Source organism: Lytechinus variegatus, chromosome 7, assembly GCF_018143015.1.
Source record: "Lytechinus variegatus isolate NC3 chromosome 7, Lvar_3.0, whole genome shotgun sequence".
NCBI classification, from domain to species: Eukaryota; Metazoa; Echinodermata; class Echinoidea; order Temnopleuroida; family Toxopneustidae; genus Lytechinus; species Lytechinus variegatus.
This window is the reverse complement of record NC_054746.1, coordinates 32,640,493-32,660,261: the sequence shown is the minus strand read 5'-3', so window position 1 is coordinate 32,660,261 and position 19,769 is coordinate 32,640,493. Positions and strand designations below refer to the sequence as shown.

General features: G+C 35.9%; 1 protein-coding gene across 1 annotated transcript; it reads left to right on the top strand.

Annotated features, from left to right (window-relative positions):
* The first annotated feature begins 6,998 nt into the window (after nt 1-6,998).
* Nucleotides 6,999-19,440, top strand: LOC121419046 (cryptochrome DASH-like). Its single transcript, XM_041613326.1, has 13 exons — nt 6,999-7,115; nt 7,919-8,038; nt 8,374-8,546; nt 9,059-9,158; nt 9,573-9,700; nt 11,245-11,393; nt 12,028-12,116; nt 15,674-15,747; nt 16,134-16,223; nt 16,727-16,806; nt 17,276-17,493; nt 18,541-18,660; nt 19,207-19,440. Exons 2-13 carry the CDS (start codon nt 7,973-7,975, stop codon nt 19,423-19,425), a joined length of 1,506 nt encoding a protein of 501 aa, XP_041469260.1. The 5' UTR covers nt 6,999-7,115; nt 7,919-7,972; the 3' UTR covers nt 19,426-19,440.
* The last annotated feature ends 329 nt before the right edge of the window (nt 19,441-19,769 follow it).

Here is a 19,769-nt window from a genome sequence, read left to right as displayed (position 1 = left end):
GGACTAAGCGGATCCCCCTGCCTTACCCCCCTTTTTATTTCAAAATAGCCGGTGGAATTTCCTTCATTTAAAACGCAACTTAAAGTATCAGTATACAAAACTTTGACCCATCTCTGAAAGGATGGACCAAAACCAAAAGCCGTCAGAGCCTTTTGAAGAAAATGATGTGATAACGAGTCAAAGGCCTTCTCAAAATCTATAGCAAACAAAAAGCCAGGTAGATTAAAATGGGATGTATGAAAAATAACATCATCTATAGTACGAATGGCTTCACCAATATTTCTACCTTGTATGTAACCCACCTGATCCCCCACAACGATTTCATTAAGTATTTTCTTGATTCGCTTAGCCAAAATTTTTGTTAAAATTTTATAATCTACGTTAAGAAGTGATATAGGTCTATAATTTTTCAATAAAAGAGGATCTTTCCCATCTTTAGCGATTAACGTAATAACTGCCTGTTTTTGCGACGAAGCCAATTCCCCGGACCAATATGCCTCATTTAAAGCATCTTTTACTAAATCTCCAATATCCGGCCAAAAAGTATAGTAAAACTCCGAAGAAAGACCGTCATTTCCAGGTGATTTGTTATGTTTCAATTCTTTCAAAATTTCTAGACATTCTTTGTTAGTTATTACTCCTTCACAAAGTTCTCGAGATGACTCCGCCAATTTAGGTAATCCTTGAAAAAATTCATCAAAGAGGTTATCTGAACACACGCACATTACTTTATCATACAACCTACTGTAAAATTCTCTGATTTCTTCATTTATTCTTTTTTCATCACAGCAGATGTTTCCATCTGTGGTTTTAATTTTTTTAATTGTGGTTTTTCTTTTATTACTTTGCATCAACTGGTTGAAATAACGCGAGTCTCTTTCACCACATTCATACCAGGAGGCACGAGATCGAACCTTAATACCTTCATTAACATAACTATAGATTACCCTTAATTTCTCTTTTGTATTTTCTAGTTTTTCTAAGGTATTTGCATCAGTACGACCTTTCAATTGTTCCTCTAAAAACTGTATTTCTCTTTCTAAATCCGCTTTTATTATCCTTCTTTTATCAGCCAATTTTTTCGAGAATTTTTGTGTGAACCTTCGAATTTTCATTTTTAGAAAATCCCATAACAACCTTTTATCTTTTATTTCAGATTGCAATTCATTTCTCAATTCATGAATTTCTTTCCTTAATTCTTTAACATAATCTTCATTTTCACATAAACTGTTATTAAACTTCCAATATGACCTCTTCCTACCAATAATGTTATTTTTTCTTTTGTCGAATAAGTGTACAAAAATTGAATGATGATCAGGGGCCACAGATGGAATTATATCGCACTTTATAACCATTTCCTCTAAACATTCTGAAATTATCCAGTAATCAAGTCTGCTTTGCATAAAGGGGTTCTTTTGCATATATGTAAATTGTCTTTTCAGGGGATGTCGAACCCTCCAAACATCAAAAAATTGAAAGTCTTCCATAAATTTTCCAAAGTCTCGATTAAATCTATTTGAAATCCTATTTAGAGATTGTCCATTATAATCTAAATTATTGTCCCTGATCATGTTAAAATCACCACCTATTATAACAGGGTATCTATCTTTATTCAACTTAGCAAGGGTATTTCGTATTTGTTTTAGAAATTGCAATTGTTCATTTTCAAAATTTCTTGTAGGAAAATACACATTTCCTAAAATCAACCTAACCCCTTGAAACTTACAATCTATGAATATATATCTACCCTCATTGTCTCTTAAGACTTGTAATATCTCTATATCTACCGTTGGCGCAATTAAAACTAATACACCCTTGCCATGAGCTGAACCATGACTAAAATAACTGGTGCCGTCCCACGATGAATCCCATCTATCCTCACATTCCCTAGTACTAAAGGTTTCTTGCAAAAAGACAATATCGGCCCCTTTATCTTTACACCAAAAAAAGATACGGTCTCTTTTATCACTATCTCTAATTCCTTTCACATTGAGGGAGATCAATTTACAACTAATCTGGAGACTCATGAAAAAACCGATATAAAACAAATAGCCGAACACCGGAGCCAATCACCCACCAAAGGGGATCCCAAAACTTGAGGCCCCCGTCCCCTCCCACCCCAAACCCTCCCAAAAACCCAGGGCAACTCCGAAGAGTATTTTTTTTTTATTTTTTTTTTTTAACAAGTGCACACCAAGTTACCAATAATGCATATAGCATTTCCATTTATTTGAAGGCAGGATAAAAGAGCATTGTACATTAAATACTTTGCTCACGGGCATAGGTGCCGCGGCCGGGGATCGAACCAAGGATTTTCTATGTATAGCCAGGCGCCTTAGACCACTCGGCCACGGCACCTCCACTAGTGCGAACGGGAATCGATCATAGAAATGTATATTATTGAATACATCTCTATGGAATCTATGTATCCGCGGGCTGATAACCAGATAATGCAGTGTTGGTATAAATGGTAATATTAATAACTAATAAAAAAAATTCTGCTACCAACTGAAAATACGTGATTGTATGGCCTATGTGTATGTCATAAAATCTTACTTTTTGTGATGACAGTATAGATCTGTGTATATTATCTCAATTGGTCTTTTGCTTTGGTATGTAACCATGTATTGTGTGCTTTTACTTATGATCCACGTTTTCGAGGAACCAACAACTGCATACATGTGCTGATAGTAAAGTCACATAAATCATATACCAAATTATGAGAATTAAAATATTTATTATTTATTTGGTTTTATTTATTTTATACTGCAGGGTAGGCCTGTTCAGTTCTTAAAACTGCTTTACAAAGGCGCCCTGCAGTTTAAAATACATGTCAAGATAACTATAAAATATATCATCAAAAAACAATCAACGTCAAAAATACAAATTACAAAAAAGTTAACATCAGAAACAATTAACACCAAAAATATAGAGTGGGAAGTGACAATTTAAACAAACAAGTACATAGCATTGTAAATCAATGGAATATTATTTCGCTCTTTATCAATTCGTATGTAGAAAATCTATTAATCTAAATCTGAAATTATCAATACATTGATCATCTAATCGGTGATTGCATGATCTGAATTGAGTCTTTGTAATTATCAGGGTTGGTGGAGCGAATTTGAAAGTGGGGGGGAGCACAACTATAGTATTCAAAAGGGCACTATAAAAAATTGGATGTAAATAACATATAGAGTTTCGCTTAAGTCACAAACGAGTTATATTGAGTCTTGATCGGGATGCAAATGAGGAGGCTGGTGACATCACCCACTCACCATTTCTTTTGTATTTTACTATATGAAATATAGGCCTACAATATTTTAATTTTCTCCTTAATATCATATGAAATGAGTTTTGATTTCTCCCTGAACAGAACAGATCTTGATCATGTCAAATCAAATCTGTAAGAAGTAAATTATTGCATAATTCAAACAATAAAAAAGAAGAAATAGTCAGTGAGCGGCATCATCGACTCTCCTATTTGAATATCACTGAGTTGTATATTTAACTGTTATGTGAAAAGTAAACAAAACCTTACAACGGCAGTTTTCTCAATGCACATGCGATGTTGATGACATTTTCAGCTTCATGCTGTAGTTTGATTTTTCTCTAATGATTTAAAATCAGCATTTTTCATGGCTGGACTAGACCTTTAATCACCAACGAGATCTGCCAAATTGGAAATACATGCTTTTAACCATCTTTTCTTCGTCTTTTTGATGATAGTTGATGATAAAAAGCAGAAAGACAAAGGTTAAAGCTTTCATTTTTTTATTTGCTTGTTTTATGCTGATCCTTTAAAAACGACGAATATCATAATTATTAACAGATGGATATGTTACCTATAAGCCCAAGAGGAAGGATGATGCCAATCATCCACGGGATACACTGATCATTGTTAACTTATCTCACCACAATACTGCTGGATAATTCATAATGTAATTATCCAATAGATTGCGATCAGGGATCAAAAGTTCATCAAGTTTTCAACCAAATAGACTCTATTATTCGCTTGAAACTTTCCATCGAATTTTGGATTGGTCAATGCATGATGACCAAAATATATTAGTTTGACTTTCAATCTACGGAATTTAGAGAGTAATTTTTCATGTATTCCGATTTCTTAAAAAAATGTAGGCTCATACTTTCTCCTTGTAATAATAATAATTTTTTATTCTAACTTGACCTCACAGTAAAATTTACTGTAACAAATTATTATCTGTATTTTCCTGCGAAAGATATACATCTGCCATTGCCCATTACAACAACTTTATATTACATTGATGGTAGCGAACTGATTGAAATATTGAAAGAATTATGGATGATAGATACCAGGGCGGCGATCCGGGGGGAGCGGGGGCACAGTGCCCCCATTTGAAGCCTGTTTGCGCAAGTAAAATGCCCCCTCACGTACGTGTACAGGGGGGGTCACAGCCATCCCGTGCCCCCCTTGAGAGGCACAATTAAAATTTGTAATGTAAAAATGTCAATAAAACAGAGGTGTGCCCCCTTTCGAAAGTGAAGACTGTTTTTTTACTTGTCATTTTGCCCCTCCCCAAATTTTTCACGACGAAGAAGAAAAAAAGAGAAAAGGAAAGAGAAGTTTTTTTAGTATTAGTTGTCAAAATCTATCACGAAATTGGATTTTCATTATAAAAATGTCATTTTTTTTGGCTTGGTCGCAGCTTCTTATAAACTTATATTATGTGATAAGCACTATAGCGTATCTACGGGTCACAACCCATGCAAAGGACGTATCCCTGCCCCCCCCCCCCCTGACGAGCTTGAAAGACTTTTTTGCCCCCCCCCCCCTGACGAGCTTGAAGACCTTTACTGTCCCCCTGACGAGCTTGAAGACCTTTTTTTTTGCTTGTCAATTCTTTTTGCTGGTACGAAATCCTTTATTTGTGATTGAAGACCCTTTTTTTTCTTTTTTTTTGCTCGTCAAATTTTTGGTCGGACGATTTTGCCCCCCCCCCCTGTGGAAAATCCTAGGTACGCCACTGGTGATAAGTCATATCCAGCCCCTCAAATTCATTTTTCCCCCTTTGTTTTAAGAGATGAAATTTTCATTGTTATGCTTGTTCTCCTTTTATTCGAATCAACTTTTTGTCACGGGAGTGGACTTGTATATGGAAGCTGGAAAATGACACCCATATTATGTTCAGATAATAATCTTGCTACACCCTTAGTAAAAATGACCAGATGACGATCGAGATCTCGAATCTCATCATGTTTACATCCGATGGGAGAGATGATGAGATGACAATATCTTGGATCTCATCATATATACATCCTGTGGGAGAGATAATCAGATGACAAGATCTTGGATCTCGTCATGTCTACATCCTTTGGAAGAGATGATCAGATGACAATATCTTGGATCTCGTCATGTCTACATCCCGGGGTCTACATCATGTGGGAGAGATGATCAGATCATAAGATTTTGGATCTCGTCATGTCTACATCCTGTGTAGACACGACGAGATCCAAGATCTTGTCATCTCATCATCTTTTTCAAGGGTTATAAATATGACGAGATGGTTATTTGAACATCTGGGTGGCATTTTCAAGCTTCCATATAAACTTGTCCTTTAAAAAAGCAAATAGATCCAGGCCGGATGCAGAAAGATAATTAATGTAGGCCTATTATGGCGTTACAAAGCCGTTGATAATAATGATTGATTCTGAGAATGAATGATGATTCATCTCAAATTACGACCTTTATAGCTTCCAATGAAGAAATATATATATATATTATCAAAAATATATTGCTTTGAATGCCAATAGTTCACAACGTGCCCCGGCAACGTGCACATGATTTTCTTGTCGCCAAATGGTTTGAGAATTCAATGCTGGCACTGCAAACTAGAGTGGTCTAGCGCCATCTACCGTTTATCTTGAAACAATAGTGCAAACCGCCCGCGCCCCACTAAGTGCCCTGCCCAAGGCCCTGCCTCTTGCCCCCTTTTGAAAAACAAAGTAAAACAAAATAATTGATATATGAGTGACGAAATTCCTACGAATTTGAAACATCCCTCTTACTTACCTGTCTGTTAACAATCTTTTATTTATAAAAAAAATTACTATAGAAAAAAGGTCGATCAGGAATTACAACCCTCTCGTTTCTAACCTTATATTTAGTTTAGACAAGAGCATAGGCGGCGGAAGCGGGGGGGGGGGGGGTTGTTATTGATAACCTTTTTTTTTTTTTTGCTTGTCAATTTTTTTTCATGCGTCCCCCCCCCCCTAAATTCACGTGGCCCCCCCCCCTGAAACGTGTGTTGTCCGCCCCCCTAAAATTTAGGTTGATGACATTTTTTTTGCTTGTCAAAAATTTTTACTAAAATTTAGGAATTTTAGGTTCATAACCTTTTTGGGGAGCGCTTGTCAATTTTTTTACCTGTGTCCATCCCAAAATTTCAGGTGGACACCCTCTAAATTTTTGGCTTCCGCCGCCAATGGACAAGACTACAAGTTATGCCCGTGATAGATAGATAGATAAATAGATAGACAGATAAATAGACAGATCGATAGAAAATCCCTTGATTTCTTTGAAGAGAAAAAGGTTATCATTCACGTGAATCACGTCACTTAATTGTCTCTGTGATCACTGGTGAGCCGCCCGCATAAAGGCCAGTCCATTCATTATATTGTTGTTTTTTTTCTTTAATTCCTATCCTCATAATTGTTTACCTACCATGCTTCTACCTATTTCGATAGACGGCATTCAATTTTTCCATGGAGCTATTAGCTTCATGATTCTTCGAACCATTGATCTTCTAACGTGAGGCCTACTTTGATATCTAGATCTATACCGCCTACCATCGATTCGACGTGGATGCCTGCATGTCAAACGCCCCCCCCCCCCTTTCGTAAGATTGTTTTGTAAACATCCCAGGGTTGCACGTGAAGTGTGCACGTGTTCACAAGTTATAAAACCTCCGAAATTTGCGACTGGCTTGCGCTTGCAAGCGCTGCATGCCCTTACTATCCCCATGCTATTCTCTGAAGTTCTGTGGTGCACAAGCCAAGCGATATTTTCAGAGTCCCGTCTGTGCGAGTTATCACACGGCTGAGGTTTGTTCAAGACTATAAAGCCAAGCAAACAAGTAAGATCATTTAATAATTGTGTTAATCTTTAAATTGACTAGAATCGTATTTCATACCGAGGCGATATGGACCCTGGATAGGATGGTAAATGTGACGTTAATTTTAAAAGGCCTCTAAATTGATGTATGGTTCTGGACGCAGGATGTATGGTTCTGGACAGTGATGTCTAAAGAATTAGCGCGGTCCGGGGAGGACCTTATAATTCTCGATGTGGAGTCTCTCACTCAGTTATAAAAAAAAGAATGTTTGATCATTAAAGTATCTGTATCATCTTGGCAAGATTCCTGCATTTCCCAGTGCAGAGCTACCAAGTCTCACACATGCGTGAGATTCAAGCATTTTGGACTCTTGTTCATCCCATTAAATCTCTGCCTCACGCAACTATCACCAATGATCATGATGATCACAGCCTATCCCCATATACATTGTACACAATGTCTGTGATCTCACTCAGATTCACAGAAAATCTCACGCATAGCTGGACTTTGAACTTGGCATCTCTGCCCAGTGGTGTGATCACACTGTGATCAGTTCTTTTAGCCTAGCCTAAGTTATCTTTGATGGTGAATGTTGAGCAGGTATACATGGTTTTCAGACACTTCTCACAGAGTCTCGGGCTTTTTGTGCCAGTGGTATCCTTAACATGTTTAAACTAAAGAATTATGTTCAGAGATTTGGGAAAAGATCTAAACAAATGATTTCCCAAAGAAGTATTATCGTACTCAAAGTGAATTTTCATATTTATCCACCATGATAGAATGACATTTCTTTGTTTCCTTTTCTTTTTTTTTACTTTATGTAGCATCTACTGATTTAGTCAGAAACCTGTGTAGTGCACTTTCTTCAACAGGCTACCATGGCAGGAAGAATGAAGATTATTATTTGTCTCCTTCGAAACGACCTACGTTACCATGATAATGAGGTAAATGCTATGTTAAACAATTCCACCTGCAGTAAACAGTCTAAAGATGGAAAATGCATATGGATTTTACTCAAGAGGCGGTATGATAAAAAATTGATTGGACGGAACATGACATGTGGGGAAATAAGTTGCAATAAGAAACTAAAGTACATGCACTAAGTCAATTACCGAACATATCGCTAGACATACTGTAGTGAAAAAAGTTTTATTATTCAACAGAGTATAATAAATGGGGCCTCTAAACCAAGATAAAACTTTTCTTATGATAATTAAAGGATGTGTAGGCCAAGCATAAAATATCAAGCATTTTAATAGTTGTCTCCTTTCACCTGTAGGTTCTCTTTTGGGCACATAAGAATGCAACCAATGTGATTCCACTCTACTGCTTTGATCCTCGGCATTATAAGAGCACGTATAATTTTGGATTCCCAAAGACGGGTCCGCATCGTCTCAAGTTCCTCCTGGAAAGTGTTGAGGATCTCAGAAAAACTCTTCAGTCAGTCGGAAGGTTGGTCCTAGATAACTTTCAAGAATTGTTTGTGGTGTCGTGATGTGTGTGACAATAAGTGCATGAATTTGTAACACCATGTATCTATATCTTTTGTGAAAGGGAATGGGTCTTATTGTTATTGTCAAAGTGTTTACACTTCAAACACGTTGTGGCTTACCATTAGAATCCAATGTCATGTGATATAATGTATCATGTGTGTGATGACTCGTTCTAACACAACAGATGTTATCCATGCTCTCATAATCGATTATGACATTGGTTTGTTCGTTTTTAATGTTACTCCCATATTGCGTTAGTTTTTTCCAGAGTAAGCAAGTAGATATCATGAAGACAGTTTTTCAAATTGATTGCATGCCCATGAACAGAAATTTGGTGAACGGAGATAAAATTATCTTCTTTTTTCTCTCTTAATCCCTCTTTCCCTGCCCTTCCTCTCTCTCTCTCTCTCTCTCTCTCTCACACACACACACACACCCTCTGCGTACTTCTCATTACCATTTCTCAATCAGTGGCTTGGTTGTAAGGAGTGGTCAGCCTGAGGATGTGGTACCTCAGTTAATCCAGCAGTTTGGAAAAGATGAAGTTGCTGCAGTTGCACTGCAAGAAGAGGTGAGGTTTTCTCATACATATTTACCTTAAATTTTATTTCGAGTGTTAGCAGATCAGCAGATGAAAGGACATACAAAGGAAAACAAATAATGATATGATTCATTTGATGGTGCATAGCTCACAGTGTGTTTATCGAATGGTAATTATAAATCAATATATAAACATGTACTAATGTTAAAAAGCAATGCTGTAGCATGACAATTGATCATGCTTCACTCTGGTGAAACTCCCTACAGGGGCTGGTTGCAAAAACAGTGGCAATGAATGCTACCAAGAATCATATCTAATTTTATTTTCCACCAATTAACTATGGAAATTTGGGCTATTGTAAACTCTTTATTAACAAAACCCTTCTGCGGCATGATCCAGGTCTTGTTTTTATTGATTGAATTCCAATGTTATTTATTTGATTAGGTGACTTCTGAGGAGCTGGATGTGGAAGCTGGTTTGCAGCAATCTTGCTCCAAGCTTGGAGTCCAATTGAAGAAGTTCTGGGGATCCACCCTCTATCACAGACAAGATGTACCATTTGATCCACAAGGGTGAGTGTCAAACAGTTCCATTGAAAATTTTAATGAAATTGGGTATATCCCACCGCTGCCACCCACAAAACATATGACAAAAAATGATAATTCCAGTCATGTGTTTGGCAAAGGATTTGTTGTGAATTTTCAATGTAAGAATTAGTATGAAATCCTTCCTGACTTATAAGCACAAAATGAATAAAAAAAATTATTAAAACGACCTATCAACTTTGATATTCTTGTGAAGTTTGTATATTATAGGAATATCAGGAAGTATATGGATATTGTTGAGTATTTAAAAGTCTTGATAGTCACCAATTATATGGCATTAGTTCAAATTCTACTCCTGTTAACAAATCAGATGATTAAAAAATAAAGAGAGAAACCAACTACACGTTTAAATCACTTGAAAAAGTAGTCAGTATTATTACATGAATACATATCCCACCTGCTGCTTGTATTGAAAATGATTCTCTTATGAATAGTCACCAAGTTGAATGTTATATCCTACCGCTGTAACCAACTTATATTTCAGACAAACCAACGTAAGAATATAAGTCATGGACTCAACTCATCCCACTGCTGCTAATTACACAATACTCAACTGAAAAAAAAAATCCTTGTCACTTAATCAAACCAGTCAGCTTTTATTCATATTGCTATCATGGGCTCTCCAGTACGCTGGTATTGGTACATATGTAGTATGTAATTGATTACGGCTTTGCCGTTTTTTACTTCTCAGTTCATGAGTGTTATTCATGGAAAAGAAAATTTCATGTAGAAGGCCTGAGCTGATGCACAAAACTTCAAATATGTAACAGAATATGTCCATTTCATCAAATAATGGTTCCAGATTGAAGAAAAAGTGAGATTTTGATGACATAAAGTGAGAGAGGAGCCGCTACTCCATTTGGCTGCACATGCTTATTTATATAAGGCAATGCACATGAAAAAATAAGTTACATAGAAGACTTGTCAAGTTGTCATTTTGATGGTGTGGGTTTACATCCCACCGCTGCCACCCATTCACTTGAAACTATTCTCTTGACTAAACCAGTCACCTAGATGATGAAGATTTCATGGGAGTCATTCTTATGTCCTTGGTGAATGAATTCTCATTTGAATTTCTGTTGCTCGGCTCTTCTGCTGTGGATGATTGTGCTTTGTTATTGTGATACAGAAAAAGAAATAAATCACATAGTGCTATTTATAGTGATGTCTTTAGTATAGAAGGTAACACATATCTGATCATTCTGATGATGTTCATGCATGGATTTTAAGGCTGGGCCATTAAACTCCTTTTGACCTATGGCTGCCCACCATGTCCATGTCATCAATACAAAATATTGTACAAGCATCTTAATACCTTGTCCATTCAGTTCTTTTAATGGATGTTATCTTGTTGTTCTCTTTAATCAAGTATTAGATTATATCATCTGTAGTCAACTACTCAGTGCCCCTCCCTTATTTGAATGCAATTCAGTTATGAGTGACAACTGTATATTTTGTGATTATTGACCATAGTCTGTTTATTCTATTCATTTGTTTTCCTGAATATGTAGGGTGCCTAATGTGTACACAGAGTTCAGAAAGAAGGTGGAGAATAGGTCTCATATCCGACCGCCTATCAACATGCCCAATTCACTCAAAGGTCTCCCACAAGGAACAGAAGAAGGGGATATTCCTACATTCTCATCGTTTGGTGTGAAAGGTATCTCTTAAATCTTTCTTCATATTCATATATTCATTTACCATTATTATGGCAGTGAAATCTGCACCATAGAGGTTCATGTGTGCTATGTTGTGTCAACTAGTAACCTGGCCATGTTTAGAGTAAAACTTACCTGGGGCCAGTTTTACAAAGATAGTGATTTATCTGATAAATGAATGCCATCAACACTAACATAATCTTATTTTGGTAAGGTTGTCAAAATTTATGATTTAGAGTTAATTAATTTTTACGGCAATTGTTCTTGATGTTTGAATTGAGTATGTGATCTGAATCCCCTTGAAATTAGGCTTTTCCATTTGTACTGAATGATTGATACAGGATGCAATAACTTTATACACTGGCGTATCGGGGGGGGGGGGGGGGCAGCACAGCCAGCATGTGCCGCTCCCCTTTTAGAAGCGAAATTGAAATTTGAAATGTAAAAATGCCATTAATGAGAGGTTTGCCCCCACTTGTGAAAGTGAAGACTTATTTTTTTTGGTATGAAATATCCTTAATTTTTGGTTAAAAACCTTTTCTTTCTTTTTTTGCTTGTCAAATTTGTCTTCCGAAAAATGTGCCCCCCCCTTTGGAAAATCCTCCTCTGACTCTATTCTATTTTATTGTTTATCAGATCCAGGTTCTGATTCAAGGTCAGCATTCCCCTTCCGAGGAGGAGAGAGCACAGGCCTTGCCAGAATTGAAGACTACTTTTGGAAAAGTGTAAGTAAAATACCTATCCTTGTCAATTTTTTGATCATTCTTAACCTATTTCACTGTTATTTTGCTATGACTCATAGCTATTTCTGTGGCTCACCATGTCTTGTGCTAGTGCTGCAGCCGAACCGAACGGAAGTTCGCCGAACTTGGCACTTCCGAACCGGACCGAACCGAACCGAACTCAAAGGCCTGGTTCGGAAGTTCGGTAAAAAAAAAGTATGTTTGTATGCAATGCGTGAATGCGATGACTACATAGATTTAAGTATAAAATTAATAAAATATATATTGGTTAGTGATTGTGCACAAAGAGAATTCCACTCAATATATTTTTAAAATCCACTATGATAGCTCCCATCTTGTCTTTGATTGAACTGTTATCAACTTAAGAATATTTTATTAACATAAATATATTTTTTCTTGATAAAATGAGGGGGCATTTTGAAGCTAAACTCTGTATAAAAGTGTGGTGTAATTACGTATTGCCGTAATCGATCGTGATCGTAATCGGACCTAATCATTTTGTATTTAATAAAGAAAAAGAACCAGACATAAATTCATTCCTCGTAAATGACAAAGTATGACAGTTTCGGTCTCGTGTTTGATTAAATTTTTATCATTTTCATTTTTTTTATAAACATGAATAGGCCTGGGAGTAAACATCGATTGATCGAATGGTTCGATTGGCATGCCGCCAATCACCAATCGATTAGCAAAATTTACACTAATCGAATGTTCGGCAGATCCCGATTATGACGTTGGGATAACTCTAATACCCAAGTAATAAAAATAAAATGACAAGAAAACAATGATGACAGCTGTTTTTTACAGGTTTAAAAATTATGTTACCGAGGTAATGTTTCAAAAATTATCAATGATTGTATCACATTCACAGTTACATACCAACATGATAGCGCTCCGAAAATGTTAATCCCACCCGACCTTGCCCTCATACACAAAATAAGTCATTGTGTGCGTGCACAATAATAAGTAAACACATAACCAGCTCACTTGAGCTGATTGGACCTTCGGATAGCCAATGAAACTTTGGGAAACAAAGAAGCGGAAGGCATGTGGTTCCCTTATCAGGAAAGGTCATGACTTCAGAAATAAATTGACCCCTCCCCCATCTGTGTGTGTGTGTGTGCGTGTGAGGGAAAGAGAGAGGGAAGGATAGGGGGTGGGAGCCGGAGAATTTCTTTCATGTTTCAGAACAATGCAACTTTTTTATATCCCCCTCAACCAATGAAAACTACATTCCAACACGCGCCCGCCTTCACCAGTACTTTCTCGACTAGTCTCCAAAAATAGACCCAGTTATACATGTAGGTTCAAATGATTAAAAAAATCGTTATTTTGAAAGGTATTTCAAATGAAATATTTTTTTTTAATACATGTGTAGCATCGTGGGCAGTGCCACAAGTGGAGGCGGGGACATGGTGTGGGCAAGGGATGAAAATTTTCAAGTGAAATGCTCCACCTGGGCTCAGTCTCAAAGAATATACTTCATGAATGAGTTGTTTACGTCTTTGGACTCGGCGGGGCTGATTCATTTATATGCAGGGGTGTGGCACTTGGAGGGATGAATGCATAATACCAGGGTACCAGTATTAATTTAGGAAAGATTTTCATTGGAACAATAAACTGAAAGATTTAATCTCATTTCATGAAGTTTCTTTTGATATAAAAAAATCATGGAGAAGGGGGAAAAGGGCCTCATTTATGCTAAACATGTGACTTTGATGGAGATTTCTTCATGGGGGGGGTCACCATAAAGTAGGACAACTATTGTGACTTAAAAGACGTGATTCCCGACGAACAATCGAATCATTCAATTATTTTTCCAGGAAATAATCGAATGGTAATAATGACAATCGTCCCAGGCCTAAACATGAATATATTTTTCCTTATAAAATGTGGGGACATTTTAAGCTTAACTCAGTTAAAAAGTGTAGTTGAATTACGTATTGCTGTAATCGGATGTACATTTAATTGAAAAGACATAAATTAATTCCTTGTGACTGACAAAGTAATGGTAAAGTATATATATTCCACCTTCTGAAATTTCCATATTAATATAAAAGATAAATAAATAAGAGATGAAGGAATGAGGGTGAAAAAAAAACAAAAAAGATAAAAATTCAAACCAAGTCAACGCATGTTCCCTGATCGATGTTCCGGAAATGGTTGGTAAGGAAAGTTGAAACAGGAAGTGCAAACAACCTGCTCTCGGTCACTATTATACAGGTAAAATTCGTATTCCAAACTTGAAACGTTTTTCCATTGTCAATATTTTCTTAAAAGTGGTTTAATCTGGCCAATTACTGAGAATGAAATGATAAATTATCAGTTCCGTCTTAGTTCTGACGATCAACGCCGAGTGATTTCACAACACTAAAATACGCAGTACAGTCCCATGTACTCATTTTCGTGTTAGAAATATGTTTGAAGTCACGTAGCGTCGATCTTTCTGGACCAAGAATGGACTGATATTTTATCTTTTTAAAGTAATTCATTGACCAGATTTTACCACTTTTCAGAAAATAGGGACTTTCTAAAACACTCATATTCTTTGGAATGTGAATTTTACCTGTATAATAACAATTGAGTGGAGGTTGTTTGTCTACTATTTCGACATTCCCGATCAACACTTTCCAATTTGAGAAGCTGCGTTGGCAATGACATCGTAATCGATCATGATCGTAGCTACATGATATAATCGTGAAAAAATATTCTGATCTTTGTAATTCTGTTCCTGTCCTGATTCTCTCGTTATCAATATTTTTTTCTTTTTATTTTTTTATTTTCATTTTAAAAATGAGAGTAGAAATAATTTATTTTTTGTTAATTAACACAAAAGAAAGTTCAACAATTATCTTAACTATTCTTTTTAGAAACAAAATTTATTATTAATACATGACGGATCATGCAAGAGATTACTTGTTTGTAGGTCGGCGATCTTTTTTTTTATATGTTAAATTTAATTTGGCATTTATTGCCGAACCCCGAACCGAACCAAAGTTCGGAAAAAAATTGCCGAACCCTGCCGAACCGAACCAAACCCGAACATGCCGCCTGACTTGCAGCACTATCTTGTGCTCTATATGTCTTAAGATATGGCATACAAACTAATCATTTCCCAACACACAATTCATTTTCAGTTAGATTTTTTTTCTAGAATTCCACAACACAAGTAGCTTCAATACTATACCTTATCCGTATCATTTATTTTGTAATTATCTCTGTTATTGTTTGAATATTTTTTGTGTCACTATTACCTTGTTAATGCATCACAATCTGGCCTGAGCCGCAATGACGTCATGATTTTTATCAATAAACCATTTATCTATGATATGTTATTTATTGATCATTTTGTTGAAATAATGAAGTGAGCGAGCAGGCATCATTTATTGTCACTTTGGGAATTTGATTCCATTGCAAAAAAATTAATTCTTATGTCCTTCATAAACAATCTTTCGCAGTCATGTTAAATTAGTTACTGCAACTTTTCAATTATAGAACAAGAAGTACAATTAATTTCACTCTATTTTGGAATCAAACAGGACTGCATCTCACAGTACAAGGAAACCAGAAATGGTCTGATTGGGTCAGAGTACTCTACAAAGTTTGCAGCATGGTGAGTTTTTAGCAAAGATTGAAGTTTGCTGATGTTCATCGATTACTGAAATTATTTTGAAACTTTCAGAGGTAAATTTTAGATGGACAGCAAACTGAAAAGAAAGCAGTGAAAAATTCAGACAGGAACCAATTTTTTACGTTGTTCACTCTTAAAAGGATTGTGATTTTTTTTTCTTCAAATATATAAATTGTGTATTGAATTGGCATTAGTTATTGGAACCAATATAGAAACCAATACTTACATATTGTCAGACTACCATAGAATCAATTTATTTTATCATGAAAAAAATACAGGTTGATGTGTCTGTTCAAAATATTAATAATGTGATGTTCAGTTTAGAGATGAGTGAGGTATTTTTCTTATAAATTTCTTTTAATTTTTAGGTTAGCACATGGTTGTGTGTCACCCAGGAAGATTCATGCAGAGGTGAAGAGATATGAAAAGGAGAGAACTGCAAATCAGTCAACATATTGGTGAGTGTTGTCTCATTCTGTACATTGTTCAGGACTAATATTTGAATTCTGTAGTTCCTTTTATTTATTTCTCTTTCTCTTCTGTACTCTTCTCTTGTCTACTCGTCTTTTCTTGTATTTATCTTTTTTTCATCTTCTTTCCCCCCCCCATCTCCCACCCCCTTTCCTCTCAGTTTCACTTCTCTTTTCTATTGTTATTTTTCAGTCATATTTCATAATATCTGCTAACAATCTACCCTTCATATTTTTAAATATTTTTTCTTTAATCCCTTTTCCAATTTTTGTTCATTTTCTGTGTTTCTTTGTATCTTCTTAGCTCTAATTTCTTTATCTTATGTATTCCTAGTTTTCATTTTCTTTTTTTTTCCTTTTTCTTCTCTCATCTGCTGGTCTTGTCTGGTATCTATTATTTTGACATGTAAAATTGTCAAGACAAATAGACATTTAGTGATCTGTTGAAATATACAATGATTTACTTGCTTCTTTCTTGCTTTTCATTTTAGGGTCATATTTGAGCTAATTTGGAGAGACTACTTCAAGTATGTTGCAATGAAGTTTGGAAATAAGATGTTTGCTCTGAATGGTAAGATTCATTATTTTCAATCAGTTGATATTTTCTGTTTTGAGTTTTGAGAGATTGCAATTATCTGTTATGAAAAGAAATTTGCTAACAGTGAAATGCATGTACAGCAGAAATAGCTAATAGCTCATTGTTTTTCCGAAGTCTTAATTTAGAAAACTATGTAATCTGGGAATACTGAAATGATGATAACTGACACTGCGATGGTAATCTCTTGTCAGCTTGCTTTAGAACATGTGACCGTGGTCAACACATGTTTACTGTACATGAAACAATATTCATAATGGTGATGAGAAAAGTTATGCAAAGGCATTCCAGTAATATTTCATTTTATTTCTGGATACTGTATAAACATAAAGTTAAATCTTTAACTCGGATACAAAAGCGTAATTGTAAATCTATGTCAAACCATGCACAAAATATTACTATCAATTGTAAATTTTATTTGTATTTATTTATGTAATACCCCCAGGTCTTCTTGATGTTCAGAAACAGTGGACAAAGAATAAGAGATGGTTCGATGCCTGGTCTAAAGGCCTAACAGGGGTACCTTTTGTAGATGCCAACATGAGAGAGGTAGCCGCCACCGGATTCATGTCCAACAGAGGGCGACAAAACGTGGCCAGTTTTCTTGCCAAAGATCTTTGCCTTGATTGGAGGCTGGGAGCAGAATGGTTTGAACAGATGTTGGTGAGTATCTCCTGTCCTCCTGATTTTTCTAGTTTCATTGCTTTGGGTTTCTATGGGAGCCGAGTGGGTGGTTGGTGTAAAGGTGAAGAGTTACAGATAGCAGTTCAATAAAGCTGTAACAGTGTTATATGAAGAACCAAGTGACAAAATAATTCAGCTTGTATTTTTGAGTGAGCTGTAGAGATGATTAGATTTCGACATTCCTATAATAGAAATTTAAGATCACAATTCAATGAAATTGTGTGTAGATTGTTATTGTATACCTATTTGTTTTTAAAAAAATAAACAGATTTTCATGAAAATGTTCATAGCATTTAGGTCAATTTTGGGATTGTTGATATGTCAAAATTTTTGGTCATGAGGATATGTGAAAATAACATGCCTCGTAATTTTGGAATTTCTTGATTGGTCAGTTTGAAACAGGCTTGTGGCCACATAAAGGCGACCGCACACCTTACGATTGGTCTACGATCCGATTTCAGAATAAAATGTAGTAGAATTTGATGCTAATATTGAGACTTGGAATATCTTACTGTGTAATGTTCAAAATCATCGTACGAATACCTATGTTAAAATCGGTGACTATGCTATCATCTTTCTTAGAATAAAAGTGAATTTGATATCTAGTCGTAATGATGTCATAGCAGTCATACGATTGGCTACGATTTGAAACAAATTTGGCCTCAACTCCAAAATAAAATCTTGCAATCTTTCAAAATGGTTATATTGGTATTCTTTCAAAGAATTTTAACCTCAAATAAAATGATATGTTCCATGCACATTTTCAGAAAATGAGCAAAATGCGATTTGTTCCAAAATCGGATCGCGAACAGTCGTAAGGTGTGCGATGGCCTTAAGGGAGAGATGGTTACCTTTCAACGAAGTAGGGTCACATCTTCACAGAATTAGAGTTAAAGATAATTGAGGTCACATTGCTCCCATTAAACTGCTACTAGGATATTTGAATAAAATATTTGCTAGTTTGTGTAACATAAGAATGTTTTAAAGGAAGAAAATACATACATTTCTATGTTTGTTTAAATGCAGGTTGATCACGATGTAACAAGTAACTATGGCAACTGGCTGTATAGTGCTGGAGTTGGGAATGACCCTCGTGAGAGCAGGAAGTTTAACATGATCAAGCAGGGACTTGACTATGATCCACAAGTAAGTTCTCTACATGAACGTTTATGAATGGGTGGTGAAATTCAGACAGATTTATGTTAGAAAACCAGGGTAGGAGGGGTTGTTTCACATAGAATTAAGTCTAACAAAGACTTTAACTTTTATTTTCCAAGTTGCATGCTGTCTACTATATATCACCTCACTGAGTCAGTCAGATCATCCTCATGAGATCTTCTCTGTCAAATTTTTGTCAATGAGATTATGCATGAAATATCAGTTCGCTGGTCACTTAACATGACTTTTAGTCAGACTTGACTCTGGTGAAACTCGCCTCGTTGTGGCGATTTCAAAATAATAAAATGTAACAAAATGACCATGTAGTGTCTGTATGTATGAAAAAAAAAATTATTTTCATGTACTTGTTGAAAATGAGAAATTGCTCAGTTAAGCAAAATATGCATAGCATTCTGTTACTGGTAGGTGGTTTTTCAAGTGATGATTTTATGCCCAGGTGTCTTTATCTCTGAAAGCATGGAGAAGAAACAAATGTTTTTACCATTTGCATAACCTCTCTTTGGACTGATATAGGGTGACTACATCCGCCTGTGGATACCAGAGCTGAAGGGCATCAAAGGAGGAGCTATTCACATGCCTTGGACCCTTAGCAATGCAGAGCTCAACCAGGCTGGGGTATCTCTAGGGGAGACATACCCCTCCCCCATCGTTACAGCCCCAGAGTGGAGCAGACACACAAGCAGACCAGTAAGTGATAAAGTTAAATTAATTTCCGTCATTCTTCACATTTAAAGCCACTTGGTCTAATATTTATTGGTCGTCTAATTCTAATGAACTTTGGTTCTGAAATAATCTGCTATGAAAATAGTTATATTTCCATTTTATCTCATGGTGTAATACCTTTTGAACTTGTACTTGTACGATCTGGGTAAGTTTAATTTTGCCTCATGATGGAATGGACATATTGTCTCTCTTTATTTTTTTTTTCCAATTTTAACTACTGACCTTTGATTGTTTTCCCAGCTCATATAACTTCATAGATTAAGTGATGGTAGACCAAGTGGCTTTCAAACTAGAATTCGAAGGTATGTTGGGAATCTCAAGAAACAAGTACATGTTTAGCAGCAATAATACCG

Excerpts from the sequence above, each read along its gene's own strand:
- LOC121419046 (XM_041613326.1), top strand. The coding sequence starts at position 7,973 with ATGGCAGGAAGAATGAAGATTATTATTTGTCTCCTTCGAAACGACCTA. Across the intron at positions 12,117-15,673 it reads AAGACTACTTTTGGAAAAGT|GACTGCATCTCACAGTACAA; the intron begins GTAAGTAAAATA and ends GGAATCAAACAG. Across the intron at positions 15,748-16,133 it reads TCTACAAAGTTTGCAGCATG|GTTAGCACATGGTTGTGTGT; the intron begins GTGAGTTTTTAG and ends TTTAATTTTTAG.